This window comes from Eucalyptus grandis, chromosome 1 (assembly GCF_016545825.1).
Source record: "Eucalyptus grandis isolate ANBG69807.140 chromosome 1, ASM1654582v1, whole genome shotgun sequence".
In the NCBI taxonomy this organism is placed as follows: Eukaryota; Viridiplantae; Streptophyta; class Magnoliopsida; order Myrtales; family Myrtaceae; genus Eucalyptus; species Eucalyptus grandis.
The window spans coordinates 49,074,223-49,089,942 of NC_052612.1; the positions used below are offsets into that span (position 1 = coordinate 49,074,223).

Below are 15,720 nucleotides of genomic sequence, written 5' to 3' on the forward strand. Positions count from 1 at the left end.
TTACTACTTTGACTATATTAACTCTTGTATGAAATCACTAACTCTTGCCATATTAAATTACCGGCTAGTTCTGGATTACACTTTATTTTAGTTACTTACTAATGTTTACTTACTTCATTAAAATTACCAGATTTTTTATTATATGTTTTGGCTACTAACTTCTTCTTCTTTTTTTTCTTTTTTAAATTAAGTTGCTAACTTTTATTTCTTTTACAGCAACCCTTTTAATTAATTCCTCTTTTTTTTTTTTAAAGAAATCAGTAACCCAAACTAGCATGACTCACCGACTTTTCTCTCACTTAATATAGTAAGTCGCTCAAGTAAATGTTAGTAATTTCATGTAAAGTTTGCAATCTCAAGCGGTGAAGAAATAGATAAATAAAAGTTGGTATTTTAAAAAATTTAAGTTGGGAAGTAAATCGAATGAAGTTGATAATGAAAAACCAATTAATAATTTAATCATGAATAAGACAAGCAAACTTGGTAATTCAATTGTTAGGTTAGTAATTTTTTTTTTCTTGTGAAAAAGAATGTCTTGTTATTCAACTCAAATGAGAGATGACAATTGAAAATGAGTCAGTGACTTGATTAGAGAAAAGCTGGTAGCACATTAGAAAGGTTGATAATTTCATATAGTAGCTGATAAATTTAAAATGCTGGTGAGAAATGTAAATAAAAGTTAATAACAAATGAAATAATTTTTTTTTGGTTAAAGATTGGACAAATTAATGATATATAAAATAAATGTCATTAACTAATTCAAGTAAAAACTAATAATTTTTCAATAATCACTTTAATTGAGGTTTTCTTTTAATTGTCATTATAATGATAGGTTATCGAACCTCACAAAAGGGTCCATTTGTTTCATTCTGATAATAGGCAAAAGCTTCTGAAGGTTGGCAAGCTTTTCATGACTTGCAAGGCCTTGAGTCTTGCCTACATGTGGTGAGCTCGAGCCTTACCAAAGTTCGGCGTGGTTGAGCTTGCTAGATCTAGTGAGCTCGCCATGACATGTCAAACTTTGGGGAGGCCTCAAGTGAGCTTGACCTCGTTAGATCTAGTGAAATAGAGCCTCACTCGAGGCTGGTTAGACTTGAGCTCCCCTAGGGCTAATCGCCGTGGCCATAGATCGGTCAAGGAAGAAGCAAAAGAAAAAGAAATAACAAAATAAAAAGAAAGAAAAATTTAAAATAACAAAAATTTTGATTTTTAAATGAAATATAAAAAGTATACAAATTTTAAAATACATTTGTAAGGACAAACATTTTATTTACAAGGACTTGAGCCCAAGCACATAGAACCCACACATGGCCTTTGTGGAATTGGGCATGAGAGTTGGGACCGGAGCTCAAGTGTCAGGGTCCCAAGCAAGGGCATGAGAGTTGGGACCAGAGTTCAAGTGTCAAGGTCCCAAACAAGGCCTTTATGGACCCAAGTTTGGGTGCCAAAAGCATTGGCTATGGTCATCAAGAATTATGGACTTGGGCGTGGGCATCGAAGGTCTAAGTTGATCAAGGACTTGGCCTCAGTGGACCCAAGCTTGGCCAATGGAGACCTGGTTTGAATGTTGGGCCTCGGAACTTAATGTTAGAGTTTTCATGTCCAATCATAAAGTTTCGAATCAAAGTATTGATAACTAATCATATTATGAAAAATGCTTTTCCATTATTTTAAAAATGAAATCATTTTCCTGAATTTAAGTTTTGGTAAGAAAAATTTCTTTGTTTGGTAGGAAATTTTTTCCATTGATTAGAAAAATATTTTTAATTTATTCATTTTCCTAAGTAAATCGAACATCAAAAATTGCGAAAAATATTTTTCCGAAAAATGTTCTCGCAAAACAAATGAGTCAAACAATGTACCAAAGCCCGGGCCCACTAAAGTGACTCGGACACATTACCGAACTGAACTAACCTGCCAGAATGGTCCGGCGGAACGGCTGGCAGTGAAAGCAGACGCACTAACCCGCTGGTCACGGACGACTGGAGAGCAATATTCCTCCATAAATTGGAAAGAGTCAAAGACCCACCACGGACGGCTCTTGGAGAATCACGGCTACTTTCTCACCAAACCCTATCTCCTTTGCACTTTTCTATCGAGCTCATTGCTTCAGCAAGCAAAAGGTCATTCGACAGCCATGATCATTTCGGACGTGTGGTCCCTTCTCCTATCACTCACCTAATTGAAACGAATTTGGGACCATGCGTGGAAAAATCGGTGGTACTAAACTCGATTTGTGTGAATCCTCGAGTGCGATCTAACTCGTTTAAAGCCCTATGAGGGGGTTAGTGATAAGGATATGAGTGCAACAAACACGCACATTATATGTTGAACTATTTAGATTGCATTTTTCGTTTGAGCCATCTAGTCCCATTTTGATTTGCATCGTACTTAGTAAGGTAAAATACAAGCTTGGAATTTACCCATCTAAATAGGATTTGTGGATCTTTAAAAGGACAAATTGCCTCGTCCAAAAATCCGAATTAAGCAAGCCAACAAATGCTGGAACTGAATCCAAATGTATTGAGACGACATAGATTGAGTATATATTCTATGTTTGCTACATGTAATGACAAAACACTTTACAGAATATTCACATCTCATGATATGCTACGTATATATTAACAATTCAATCGATTTCTCGTCATTTTCAAACATGCCATCAAAATTCCAAAGTGACATTTAATTAACTCGGTCACGCTGATGTCGCCATTGGCATTAACAAGTCGAGATGACACGAATTGGAAAAACCTTAGACGCACTCGGCACACGTGAGCTCAAGTCCACATCAGCCGTCGGGACGAGGCGGGGTCCACATGGACCCCACGCCCGTTCAACCCGGGGGGGGGGGGTACGCCCGAGCTCACATGAGTTTGAACGCAGCGGATACTCGCTCGACAGCGAACCGGGGGGTGGTCCATCAGCGGGCCGGGAGCGTGCGAGCGATGCTTCTCATAAGCAAGGGCACGCTTTCGGGATACGACAGAAAACCAATTATCACGTCACCAAATCCGGCCACAGTGCTCGCGTCTCCTGATTGGTCCGCCCCTCTCATTTTGCCTCCAACTCTCTCTCTCTCTCTACCCGATCTCCCTCCTTTCATTCATTCCCGCGTCTCCTTTTTCCCCCCCGTCTCTCTCCGACCCTCCCTATTTCTCCCCTGCTCCATCTTCCTTCGCCCTTCACGTCGAAGTCGCACGCGCTTCCGTCCACGAGCTCGCCGGAAGCCATCGCCGGCGTCTCTCCCTCCCTCTCCGTTCTCCATCTTTCTCCTTCGCCGAGAACGGAACGAGCTCCAATCCGCGGCGGCGACGGCATTGCCGCTTCGGCTCCGGGGGCCGGGGCCGGGGCCGGGGCCGGTGTTCTGATCCTCGCTTTCTCCCGAAGAAGGAATCATCGGTCAAAAAAGGTTCGTCTCATCAAAAGCAAGCAGTGGCCGGCCTTCCTTTTACAGAAATAATTTCGGTTCTCTGTATTTTCTTTCCAATAATCGAGGCGTCGCAGCGTCGGTTGCGAGTAGTCCAGAAAGGGAAAAGGCGCCCCGAAAATGGCCAAAAAGCATTGAATGATGATGCCCGCGAACACGCCATCAGGATAGGCTTCTTATAATTGTCATTCCCTCCAGCTCTCGCTTTCTCAGTTACTCTCCCCCGTCGTGGTCCCTCCTTCCATGTTTTGTCTCCGAGTAGAAGAAGACAACGGCGCATTGCCTGCCCATTCGCTGTCGCATTTTTGAGATGAGGACGGGAATGGCGACGGCGACGGCGATGGCGATAGCTCTCGTGGTGGTCCTGCTCTGCATCGCGCCGCGGCGCGTTCGCTCGGCCTCGGACAATCGGCTTATCGTGGGCATGACGCTCGTCCGCAACGCCTCCGCCATTGGAGCCCGTAAGTTCCGTTCCCTCGAAAGCAAATCGAATCGAAGGTTCACGACTCGTGGATCGATTCTAGTGCCTTCGATAGGAAGTTTTTGCCTGTCTCCTGTTGTGCTAATCTGGTTGGCGGTCCCTCCGAATCGCAGTTTGCTTGGACGGGAGCTTGCCCGCATATCATCTCCACAGAGGATTCGGCGCCGGAGCGAACAACTGGCTTTTACAGTTCGAGGTAAGTCGATTCTTAATTAGCAGTACTCGCTGAATCTTTAGATATCGACACTGCACGAGACGTGAACGAATGAATTCGGCTAAAGATCGATCTGAGTAGCGAACTGAAACTCTCTCACATGGCCGCATCGTCACGTCTCCGTGCTCCGGTTTTGGTGCTTTTCGGATCCTTGGATGGCTGGGGGGAAATCTCAAAACGGTGTCGTTTCCGCGGTGGCTTTGCTTTTTCGTTTCGTCTTGTGTCTTGTGCGCGCTGTCAGCGGAGGCGGCAGCTTTTCCTTGTGCACTTTTTTGCAGAGAAAGTGTCCCGGTGGGGCGCGTCCATAATTGAGAGGTGACTATCAGTGTGAGCCAAAAACGAGAATTTTCTTTTTCTAGAAATTTTTTTGACATGTGATCTTTCACATGAAGCCAAATAACTAGGATGGCTTAGCTTTGGAGTTAGGTTCAACCTACCGCGTTATTTTAGTCCTTCGGTTCACTGTACATCGCCATTGCCGAAACTCAATCAATTGGTGAACCAATTTGTTAATGATCCTGTATGGGAATCTTGATGTTGGTGCAAGAATTTGAATGAAAATGAAGTTGCAAGCTTTATCTTGAGCGCCGCATTAGATGGGTGACTTTTTTTTTTTTATATATAGTATATTATGAGTGAAGCTCTTTTCTGAACTTTGATTGAGTGACCTATTGAACTAATTGAATTTCGAGCTTCAATTGCGTCTAAGGAGATTCCCTATGTCATAGTGGGTTCCTTCTCAATCGGCATTTTGGAACGTTTGGTTGGGTAAAATCTCGCTAAGTCTAGTAGGATGGTGAATTGGGACCGGACTGTGGTCCCCCAGTAAAACTCAATGCTGCTGTCTCTACCTAATATCCTTTGTCCACGTCTGCTTGCTTTTGAATGAAGGAAAGTTTCCCTCACATACAATGTCAACATAAACCTTTTTCAGTGCATAGGTTGGCGAATTCAACTTAAATGCAACAATTTGTAGTTAAGTTGCGTTGATTTCTTGAGAGGGAGGTGGGTCATAAATCTTGTTTAGTGTATAGGTTGGCGAATTCAACTTCATGCAACAATTTGTAGTTAAGTTGCGTTGAATTTCTTGATAGGGTGGTGGGTCATAAATCTTGTTTAGTGTATAGGTTGGCGAATTCAACTTGATGCAACAATTTGTAGTTAAGTTGCGTTGAATTTCTTGATAGGGAGGTGGGTGGTGCAATGATATTCCATCATGCTTGGAGAGAGCCAACACTCGTCGTGGATCTACCCGTTACATGACCAAATATGAGGTTTTTTCGGGAATACTCAGCAACAATGCCTCTCTTAATCCAGGTTAGTAGCTTTTATTGCACTAGTTGAGTGACTAGATGAGAATTTTTTTATCTTTTTTTTATATATAGGTAATATCAGTAGTTAGAAAATCGACATTTTTTAAAATATAAATACACATAAAGCGCATTTCTCAGCCTCATGTTAACTCGATCTCTATTATAGCGAGCCGAGAGTTCAAGTCGCTAATCATGCATTTTCTTCTGGGTAATCTGCCTTGTGTGAGGATTGCTTGTTACTTTAAAACCAATAATTGACCCTGCAGGACGATTTTAAAAGTTAAAAGAATCAACACCATCGATTCGGTTTAGCCTTATAGATCACCGACTTCTCTTAAGCTATAAATGAATTATTTCTGGATACAAGCTCACTCCACTTTATACTTAAAATCGAGAATGTTCTCCCCAAGCACATGATATGCCAATTTAGTAATTCCGCCTGTGTCTTCCTTTCACGTGATAATCCCATCTGGCGACCCACTTACCTTGTCTTCAGTTTCATGAGACCGAGAGTTTAAAATCGTTCGTCAGAACTCACACGTACCTAATCTCTAGCTATTTGTCAATGAAGAGAGAGACTTAGGTAGGTAAGTTGGGAAAAAATTAATGCTAAGTATATTAAATTCCATTACAAAGTAGATGTACCCACTGATGTTCTAGGCTCTTAATTAGAGTTAAATATGACAGTTTATGTTGGAGTATCTGGCCATCTAAGTTAAAAAGGACACTTTCACGTTCCTTACATCCTTTCTTGTCCCCTTCACATGATCAATAATAGAACTGAACAGACGAAGCCCGTCTGCATTGGGCGATTCCAGCTTGACCTTCCGAGTTCCAGCCTCTGGCCAATGGCCAGAAGGCCGTCCAGTATGATTTTCATTTGTCCTTTTGTTTTCGGGGATTCTCATTGACAATGCCGCCCATGGGGTGGTACATTTCTTTAATCAAATTACATCATCGCAAACTTGGTGTAGAAAGCGGACAAATACACAATTTAAGCATCTTTATGGCTTACTAGGATTCTTTTTGCATCAAAATCCAATTTGCTAGATATGAGTGATACATGCAATTGACTCACATTTCTCAAGAATGTCGCATCGACATGTCTTGAAAAATGTTTTTGTAATAGGGTAAGTTTTCAAGTCGCGGTCTTTACCTCAACTTTTTGATGATATAGCCACCTTAATATCATAATTTAAGCGATTCTTGCATTGCCATAAGGCACCATCTGTTCCAACGTGACTCCGATCCCACTCAGAGGGGACGATGCATCGAGGATAAGATCTTACTTAGCAATAGCATGAGTTAATAAATGCAACAGGATAGGGTATGGATATACACCGGACCTACAATGGAAATACCTCGCGAAAGCATGAGTTGTTGGTACATTGTTCACCGCAGCAACGGTTGAATGAACAGATAAGTAAGTTTTCACCTTTTTTTAACTAATGAGTGATTAATGGCAAAAAAAATTTCTGATACAAGGATGGAGAAAAATTGTGGTGGATTCATTTTAGAACGATGCAATGGATAAAAACAACTACTGTAAAACACTGAGCATAACTTGTTTTTGGATGAGATTCACCTTGAGTACCACCTATTTTGTGAAATGTTGCTCCATGAAGGAACATCATGAAGATTAATTAAGACGCGGCTTTATTTGTTCTTGTTAAATCTATACAGGAAATGTTATCAATAAGTTTCCTCAAGGTAGTACTCAAGTAAATGAAAGAATCGAAGAATGCTGATTGAGACGGTTTGAAATGTACGTACTTCTATAGTACTAGCTGACATTATTAGAACATTCATATTTCCGAAGCAATTACTGATGGGTAATTTTTATATTTTTAACGAGTAATGACTGTCAAAATTCATTATTAAATAATGTGACAATTTCGTAAATGGACATTGGTAAGAGTTTGCTACTTTACATTTCGCACAATTTTTTGTTAATTAGTCCTGATTTGCCTAGCATTAGTCTTTCCTCGGATTGTGATAGTGTGATAATGCATTATTTTTTGGAGGTCTCCTTTGACCACTGTTGGAGGATTGTGTACATGTATATACATGTTGGGTTGGCCTTGTGCTGGTCAGCTGCTTGTTTTGAAAGAGACAGTTGAGGAGATATGGTCGTTCTCTTGTTAAGAAGGAAACAGAGAATTCTTTCGTTGACGCTGGATGGGAATGTGGAGATTTATTTGATATTTTCCAATTGCAGTGTGCTTTATTCATGCATGCATTGAGGATCCCTTGCTTATTTTTAGTTTATATATATATTTAGTAACTTGAAGTTGAAACAGATTTTTACAATTGGAACCGTGTGAAGCTTAGGTATTGCGACGGAGCTTCCTTTGCTGGTGATGCAAAGTTTGACAATGGTGTAAGTCCCTTACTCGTCCTCTTATTCAGCATTAAATTCACAGGGTCCACCATCCTGCGTGTTTGTGGCGAGAAAAAGAGTCACGTGTGTGTTGAGGCAGAAAAATTTGTCTCGATTAGCTGTGGTTGCCTGAATTTCTGTCTTCCATCTCCGGTACCTCAAAGGTCTGAAAACTATGTGAGAGACTATGTTACAAAAGTGTACAAGCATTGAAGCCAAAATGTCAACGAAAATTACTGGTGAAGTTGTATGAGAGAATATATTATCGAGCACACCAACACGGTATTGCCAAATCAATTCTTAAATGGGATTTCTCTGCATTCTTCTATAATATCGATTAGAAAGAAGAATTGGGAGAAGCATATTCTGGAAGCAGAAAACATGTAATATTTATAGTTCTTCCAAGTCCCTGGGAAGGGAGAGCTGTTTAAGTGAAGGGAAATAGAAATACCAAAAAGGCTTACATATAGTTATAGAAAAGGAGATAAAAACAAACACCAGGCAGCAAGCAAAAAATTAATGTAAATCCCCATCTTTTGCAGAGGTATTTTCCATCTGGCATTAATTAGGATAATGCAGTCACCTGATTCCTGAACGTCAAATGAAAGCAGGGAAGCCGTTTTCGTGCTTCTAACAGCAGTACTAGCTCTTATAATAATAATAATAATAATAATAATAATTGCCATTGTTTAAAGCACCAAATTGCCATCAAGAGGCATTACAACCCAGGTCCACAGATAGTATTTGCGAATGCACAATGCACGACTACTGAGCCTTTTTCACTTGATGAAGTACTAGATGATTGCGCCCCAACCCTTTGGGGATTGACTAATCCTTCAGTGTTGCAGACTTCATTGCTGTATTTCAGAGGGCAAAGAATTTGGCGAGCAATCATCCATGATCTTCTACCCAAAGGGTTGGGACGTGCGCAAAAGGTATTTCCATCCCTCTTGAACTAATTGATACATATCTTTACATTGTCATATGGCACCTCGAACCTTTTTAAGCCATTCTAATTGAATCAGTTGTCTCTAGGCTTTGCTCTCAGGTTGCTCTGCTGGTGGTTTAGCATCCTTCTTGCACTGTGATAATTTTGCAGAGTACTTACCAAGGAATGCTAGTGTGAAATGCTTGAGTGATGCAGGATTCTTTCTTGATGAGTATGTGTTGTTAAAACTCAGCTCTGGCTACACGTTTTTCACATTGAATTGATGCTTGTTGATCTCTATTTTGCAGAAGGGACATAAGTTTGAACCACACTATGAGGTCCTTTTACGATGATCTCGTTTCTCTACAGGTAAAGCTTCTGTGATTTCCCTCAGATTATGAATAATCTGATCCAAAATTATAAAAAAATCTAAAAAATGGGTTGTGCTAATTACTTTGAATACATTCAATCTATATATTGGAGAAAATGGAATATTTCTGGTTGTTCTAGGTTCATAGCTGGTCCTCATCTCCCTTTTTGGGGTTCATGGAGTAAATTATAAATTGCTAACAGCCAAAATATATCCCTTTTGTTCACAGTGGCATCTCTTGGTCTTTTAATTCATCTTCACGAGCAGTTGAATTGATGAAAATTTTGGGCATAGTCAATATTCAAAGTCATGTCGTCAATTTATACATATGAACTAGTTTGGCAAAAATAAGTGCAGGAACAATTGCTGGAAGTTAGATAAGATATGACTCTATAAGCAGTAGGATGGGCATAGACAATCACGGTTTCTCAACCATGAGCATTGTATTTAATCATCTGAGTTACCATGCAGGGTGTCGAAAAGAATCTTGATAAGAACTGCACTAGCTCTCTTGTTTACCCAGCTATGGTATGGTTTCTTCACTGCTGACTACCTCAACCCACAACTTCGATATGTCATGCCCATAACTTTTACCTCATCCTCTTGCAGTGCTTCTTCCCACAATATACATTGAAGTACATCACCACTCCCTTTTTCATCTTGAACTCAGCTTATGATGTCTACCAGGTAAGTTTCTGCTATGCTCTGATATGCTAGAAACCCACCAAGCTCTTCAGAGGCTATTGCTTCAAACGGCTCTACTTCGTAAATGGACAGTTCCATCACATATTGGTCCCTCCCTCTGCTGATGTACATGGTCATTGGAATCGCTGCAAACTTGATCCAGCTGCTTGCACTGACAGCCAGTTAGAGATATTGCAAGGTGATTGATCATATCGCTTTTGCTTTACTATACTGTAGTTTTCATGCGTCAGCTGCTCCTTAACTTATTTCTTTTACCAAACAAAAGATTTGTAACTTAAAGTCTGATATAAAACTGAACGAACATCTCACCAAGCATCCTCAAATGTTCCAGAACCAATGGATTTCATTTTGCTGCATGTAGTAGAAGTTTCTTTAAGACGTTTAACACAGGAAGTTTATTGACTTCATAACCTTTTAGGTTTCAGGAACGACATGCTTGCCACTTTAAGAATGTTCTACCAATACTCAGGGAGAGGAGGTCTATTCATTAATTCTTGTTTTGCCCACTGCCAGAGTGAGTTGCAAGAGACGTGGCTTGCTGTTGACTCCCCAAAAGTAAATAACAAGGTATTTGATCTTTATCTGCTTCTTCAGAGTGTTGGTTGAATATGTGGCTAATGTATTGCATTGGCCTGGAGATTAGCAGTAGGTAAGAAAGATTAGGAAATGCTTTGCACTGTCATGCAATAGGAAGAAGAGAAACTTCCATCAGAGAACTTGTGAGATAACACTGTCAATAGATTCAAGATGACAAAGGATCCAGTGCTGTGAAAGCTGACTGAAAGTAAAAATGCGAGATTGGGTTGAACAATTGGCGTGAGACAGAGCAAAGCCTTTTATATATATATGTTGAATATGATTTCCTCCCCGTACTTGTGTCCGTGAGCTAAAAATGTTTTTAGCAGGTGTTGCTGCAGTGGCTTTAAGGAGGGGCAAATTCTTTTTTTTTTTTTTTTTTAACAATTTGACCCTTAGAAAAATATCCTGTCCATAGAAATTCCAAATGTTTGATGATTACACACCGTTTGCTAGTTCCCGGAGATTCGCTTCAACGACAGTTATTCTAATAGTCAATAGCTATGTTGCAGCATTTCTATGTCCTTTTTGGCCAACACGCGCTAAATTTAGCTGACATTCCTTTAGTTCGAGTTTAACATGCATTGATGTCATTCCAGACTATATCTGAAGCGGTCGGTGACTGGTACTACAGCAGAAGGGTAAGCAAGGAGATCGACTGTCCATATCCCTGTGACAAGACATGCCATAACCTAATCCCAGTCTCCGGTAATGATCCTACAAATACAAAGTACTTTGGTAGCGTCATATTTGGAATTGGACTAGCATCTACTTATTTGTTTCCCTAAGATAAACCGCATGCTCCAGACACGCAGGACTCCCACAAGTTCATCTCACAGAAGAGATATGACATTCTTTCCGTACATTGATTGTTCTCTGAACGATAGGCAAGAAGGGGGTGTACAGGAACTAGGCGTTGCATTCATCACCCAAAAGGGTCAACAGCATAGCATAGGGAAAGAGATGAGATATCTTTTTCAATACGCTTCCAGCCATTCATCCAATTTATCAATACATTCGAATAAAGTAAGAACCTCTACAGACGCTAGCGCAACATTACCTTTTCAGGTTCCGAAGCAAAGAGGCGAAAGTGCAGAATACAGAATTCTCTTATGTGCCGGAAAGCATCTTGATACCTATCATCCAATTTTCATGATCTTCCGAATATTTCCTTAGTGAAATATATAGAAAAAGTGCTCGTTACATTGGTTTATATGATCAGCGATGCAAGTCTAAGAAGAGAGCAATCCCTGATGATAAACGAGAGCGGCATTCATTCTCCTTCAACTACGGAGAGTGTGCTCTAACCTGCTCGCACTCTCACACTTTCAGTCCCAAACTAAATGCACTCTCTTACTCTAGTCGTGTGCTTATGGAAGCAAGTCAGTTACACAGCATTCACTTATTATCTTTCAATACAAGCGCATCGGCTTTTCCGCTGTTGTCACTGCTACTTGCTGGCTTGAAAATCCTATCTTTTGCCTCTCCCCACTATCTGCATTATGATCGAATCGCTTCTTCCTTCGGGCACAATCGCTTGGTTCACCGCTATTGCCTTTTAGTGTCCGAACTATAATATACACCTCAGCATTCCTTAAAATCTTCTTGGTAGCAACTTAGTGATCGCGTCCTAGATTTGATTAATATCTACTTAGAAGTCTTATTGCAAAAGTAATATCTGGCCTATTGCAAACTTGAGCATACATGATTCTTTCAAGCACACTAGGTATATTCTTTATTTGAGTTTTCTCAAAATCTGAATTGGGGCATTATAAGAGACTCAATTTATCATCCTTAATAACAAGAGAATTTTTTGGATTGTAATGCTGCATATTGAATGTTTCTAAAACACGATTAACATATGCTTTGCATATTGAATGTTTCTAAAACACGATTAACATATGCTCTCTAAGATAAACCTAATGAATGGCGAGAACGATCCTTATAGATCTCAATGCCAAAAGCAAAAGACGCCTCACCAAGGTCTTTCATGTCAAAATTTTTTGATAACACCCGCTTATCTCTAGACCCGTTAAACGGGTGGGTCGGGTTGGGTTTGGGTCGGGTCATAAATGGTCCAACCCAAATCGACCCATTTAACCCGTTTATGACCCATTTATTACAATGCAAAATTTTTAACCCATACCCGACCCGACCCGTACCCGACTGTACCCAACCCATTTAACGAAACCTAAAAAGTTTATATATATATTTTTAAAATGATATTGCTAAAATGGTTTTATACAACACAAATTTAATGGATAATTTTTATAATTTTTAAAATAATTATTTAAAAAAAAAAAAAATCGAATTTTAATTATTTTTTATTTTTAAAAATTAATTTTTTAATTGTTTTTATTTTTAAGAATATAATATTTAATTTTCTTTTTTTTTTTTTTTTTCTTTTTTCTTCTTCTTCTTCGGTCGGTCGCCGGCCACGACGATGGCGGCGGCCCACCACGGGTGAGCCTCAAGCTCGCCGGCTCGCCGACGCCGGCGAGCTCAAGGCTCGCCCAGATCCGGCGAGCTCGAGCTCGCCCGACGTCGGCGAGCTCGAGTCTCGCCCATCCGTGAGCTTGAGCTCGCCCGACGCCGGCGAGCCGGAGTCTCGCAAGATCGACGAGGCTCCAGATCACGTGAGCTCGAGCCTCGCCAACGTCGGGCGAGCTTGAGGCTCGCCCCTCGCCGATCTCGCGAAGCTCGAGCCTCGCCGGACGTCGGCGAGGCCTCCGCCTCGCCGGATCTGGCGAGCTCGAGGCTCGCCGGCATCGGGCGAGCTCGAGCTCGCCCAGACGCCGCTCGCCGCCGGCGACCTGAGGAGGAAGAAGAAAGAAAAAAAAAATAAGAAGACAAAATAAAAAATAAAATAAAATAAAATAAAATAAAAAATAATTATAATTTCGGTTTTTATAAAAAAAATTGTAAAGTTAAAGAGAGGAGAGAGATGGTGGGATTTTGAGTGAAAATAAATAGGTTCATTTTTAATGGGTTGATAAATGGGTCATAAATGGGTCAACTCTCTAACCCATTTAAAACCCATATATCTTAGTCTTAACCCATTAAAACCCATTATGAGTGCTTTATGAAAGAAAGCTTGACCCATTAATGACCCATTTAACCATAAATGGGTCTATAAATGGGTTATGCAACCCATTTAACACCTCTACTTATCTCATATAGTAATCCAATATCACTACCCGCTTATCTCATATAGTAATCCAATATCACTACTTGCAAGTAAGATATCATTTACATAAAATATGAGAAAAATATATTTCCTCCAACTGACTTGCAGTATATACACTGATCTACTTTGCTCCCAATAAATCCGAATGAAGTGATGACACGATGAAACTCTAAATACCATTGTCTAGAAGAAGTTTATTTAAGGCCATAAATAAACTTTTTCAATCTACATATAAGCTCACTTGAATAATTTGCCGCAAAACCTTCAGGCTGCACTATGTAAACCTCCTCATTAAAGTCTCAATTTAGAAAAACAGTTTTAACATCCATCTGGTGTAATTCTATATCAAAATGAGTTACCAATGCCAAAATCACTCTAAAAGAATCTATAGAAGAAACTGGAGAAAAAGTTGCTTAATAATTTATTAATTCTCTTTGAGTAAATTCTTTAACTACCAATCTGACTTAAACTTTTTAATCTTTTCTTTGGAGTCCCTTTTAGTCTTGTATACCCATTTGCTTCTAATGTGCTTATAACCTTCAGGCAATTTAACAAGCTCTCAAATACCATTGTGTTTCATAAATTACATCTCATCTTTCATCGCATCTAGCCATAATTCTAATTGAGGACATGAAATAACATATGTATAAGTTATTAGATCAACAACACAACCAATATCATAATCATGCTCCCTCATGTAAACTACATAGTCTGGTGGTAGAGCTAAATGTCTTTCCCTAGTCGATTTCCTGAGTGGAGTTACTATAACCCCATTCTAAATTTGAGGGGTTTGAGGAATTTTACTAGGAACTGCCTTAACAACAAGATCCTGAGTCACAACAGGCTCAGTTTATGGCGTAGGAGGCTCCATAATCATCTACATAGGAAGAGATAAGGATCCAGCAATCCTCATCATACTATTATCATCAATAGTTTGTGAGCAGCTAGCCTTTTTGGCTATATCAAATTCTAGAAATTTTGCTATATGAAATTCCACAATTCTTGTACTTCCATTAGGTTATAAGACCGATACCCTTTTTAATGATCTAGGTTCGCCAAGTAGTTTTAGAGTTCAATTTACTCAATGTTGGATTATATAACTTCATTTCTGCAAGATATTCTCAAACTTTAAGATGATTCAAGCTAGATTTATGTTCAGTCTACAACTTAAAAAGAGTCAATGAAACCACTTTAGTAAGAACACGATTTAAAATATAAAGCGTTGTTTTCAAAACTTCACCTCACAAAAAATCAAGTAAATTAGTTCTACTAATCATACTCCTCATCATATTTATAAGAGTGCGATTGCGTCTTTCGACTACACCATTTTATTCAGGACTTCCAAGCATAGTAAATTGAGTTGTTATCCCGGAATCCCCTAAGTATTTAGCAAACGGCCTTTTAATATGTCCAACATCATCATGCCTATCAAAATATTTACCACTACGATCAGAGTTGACAATCTTTATAACTTTTCCTAATTATTTCTTTACTTCAGTCTGAAAAATCTTGAATTTGTCAAGAGACTTGGAATTTTTTTTAATCAAGTATAAGTATCCATATCGGGAATAGTCATCAATAAATATGATGAAATGAAAATTTCTGCACAAAGTTACCGTGTATGGTCTACTAATATCAGTGTCAAAAACCTCTAACAAGTTAGAACTTCGACCTGCAGTTTTCTTCCTTATCTTAATTATCTTACTTCTACAATTGTCTACTCAAATCTCTAGATCACTTTTAAGAGTAGGCGGGATGTAAGCTTTTATAAGCCTTTCTACTCTTTCTTTAGAGATGCGACCAAGACGTTTATGCTACAATACATAAGACTATTCCTTAGGTAGAGACCTCTTAAAAACAACATTTTCAACTGAATAAGCAATGTACATATCGTTGGGAGATAAACACAATCGATACAATCCATTGAAAATTGTAACACCCAATCTTATTTGAATTATAAAACATTAAAATACTATTACTCTTTATTTCAAAAGAGTATCCACACATATTTAAATAGGGCAATTCCATAAAAAAACACGAACTTTAGGTGTTGTCCCAAATCTGGCACGAACTTTATTTTGTCTAAAAAAAGGCACGAACTTTAGGTGTTATCCTAAATCTGGCCCAAACTTTATTTTG

At 39.3% G+C, this 15,720-nt stretch overlaps 1 protein-coding gene across 4 annotated transcripts; it reads left to right on the forward strand.

Annotated features, from left to right (window-relative positions):
* Positions 1–3,086: 3,086 nt before the first annotated feature.
* LOC104448716 (pectin acetylesterase 9) lies at positions 3,087–11,863 on the forward strand. Of its 4 annotated transcripts, none has more exons than XM_039300835.1 (13): positions 3,087–3,409; positions 3,626–3,888; positions 4,022–4,104; positions 5,310–5,439; positions 7,736–7,815; positions 8,664–8,750; positions 8,851–8,975; positions 9,052–9,112; positions 9,585–9,641; positions 9,723–9,800; positions 9,891–9,996; positions 10,237–10,385; positions 10,994–11,863. In XM_039300835.1, the coding sequence occupies exons 2-13, from the start codon at positions 3,738–3,740 to the stop codon at positions 11,180–11,182; spliced, it is 1,296 nt and encodes a 431-aa protein (XP_039156769.1). In that variant the 5' UTR covers positions 3,087–3,409; positions 3,626–3,737; the 3' UTR covers positions 11,183–11,863. The 4 variants fall into 4 exon arrangements, with proteins under 4 accessions (XP_039156769.1, XP_039156767.1, XP_039156782.1 ...); XM_039300848.1 differs by having other exon boundaries at positions 3,088–3,888; positions 10,994–11,102; positions 11,210–11,863; XM_039300842.1 differs by having other exon boundaries at positions 3,090–3,888; positions 10,994–11,102; positions 11,202–11,863.
* Positions 11,864–15,720: the final 3,857 nt, after the last annotated feature.

Bases quoted from the DNA above. Each gene is read 5' to 3' on its own strand.
- LOC104448716 (XM_039300833.1), top strand. From the start codon at position 3,738: ATGAGGACGGGAATGGCGACGGCGACGGCGATGGCGATAGCTCTCGTG. The intron at 9,801-9,890 runs GTAAGTTTCTGC...GTAAATGGACAG, and splicing joins CAGCTTATGATGTCTACCAG to TTCCATCACATATTGGTCCC. The intron at 9,997-10,236 runs GTGATTGATCAT...ATAACCTTTTAG, and splicing joins CCAGTTAGAGATATTGCAAG to GTTTCAGGAACGACATGCTT.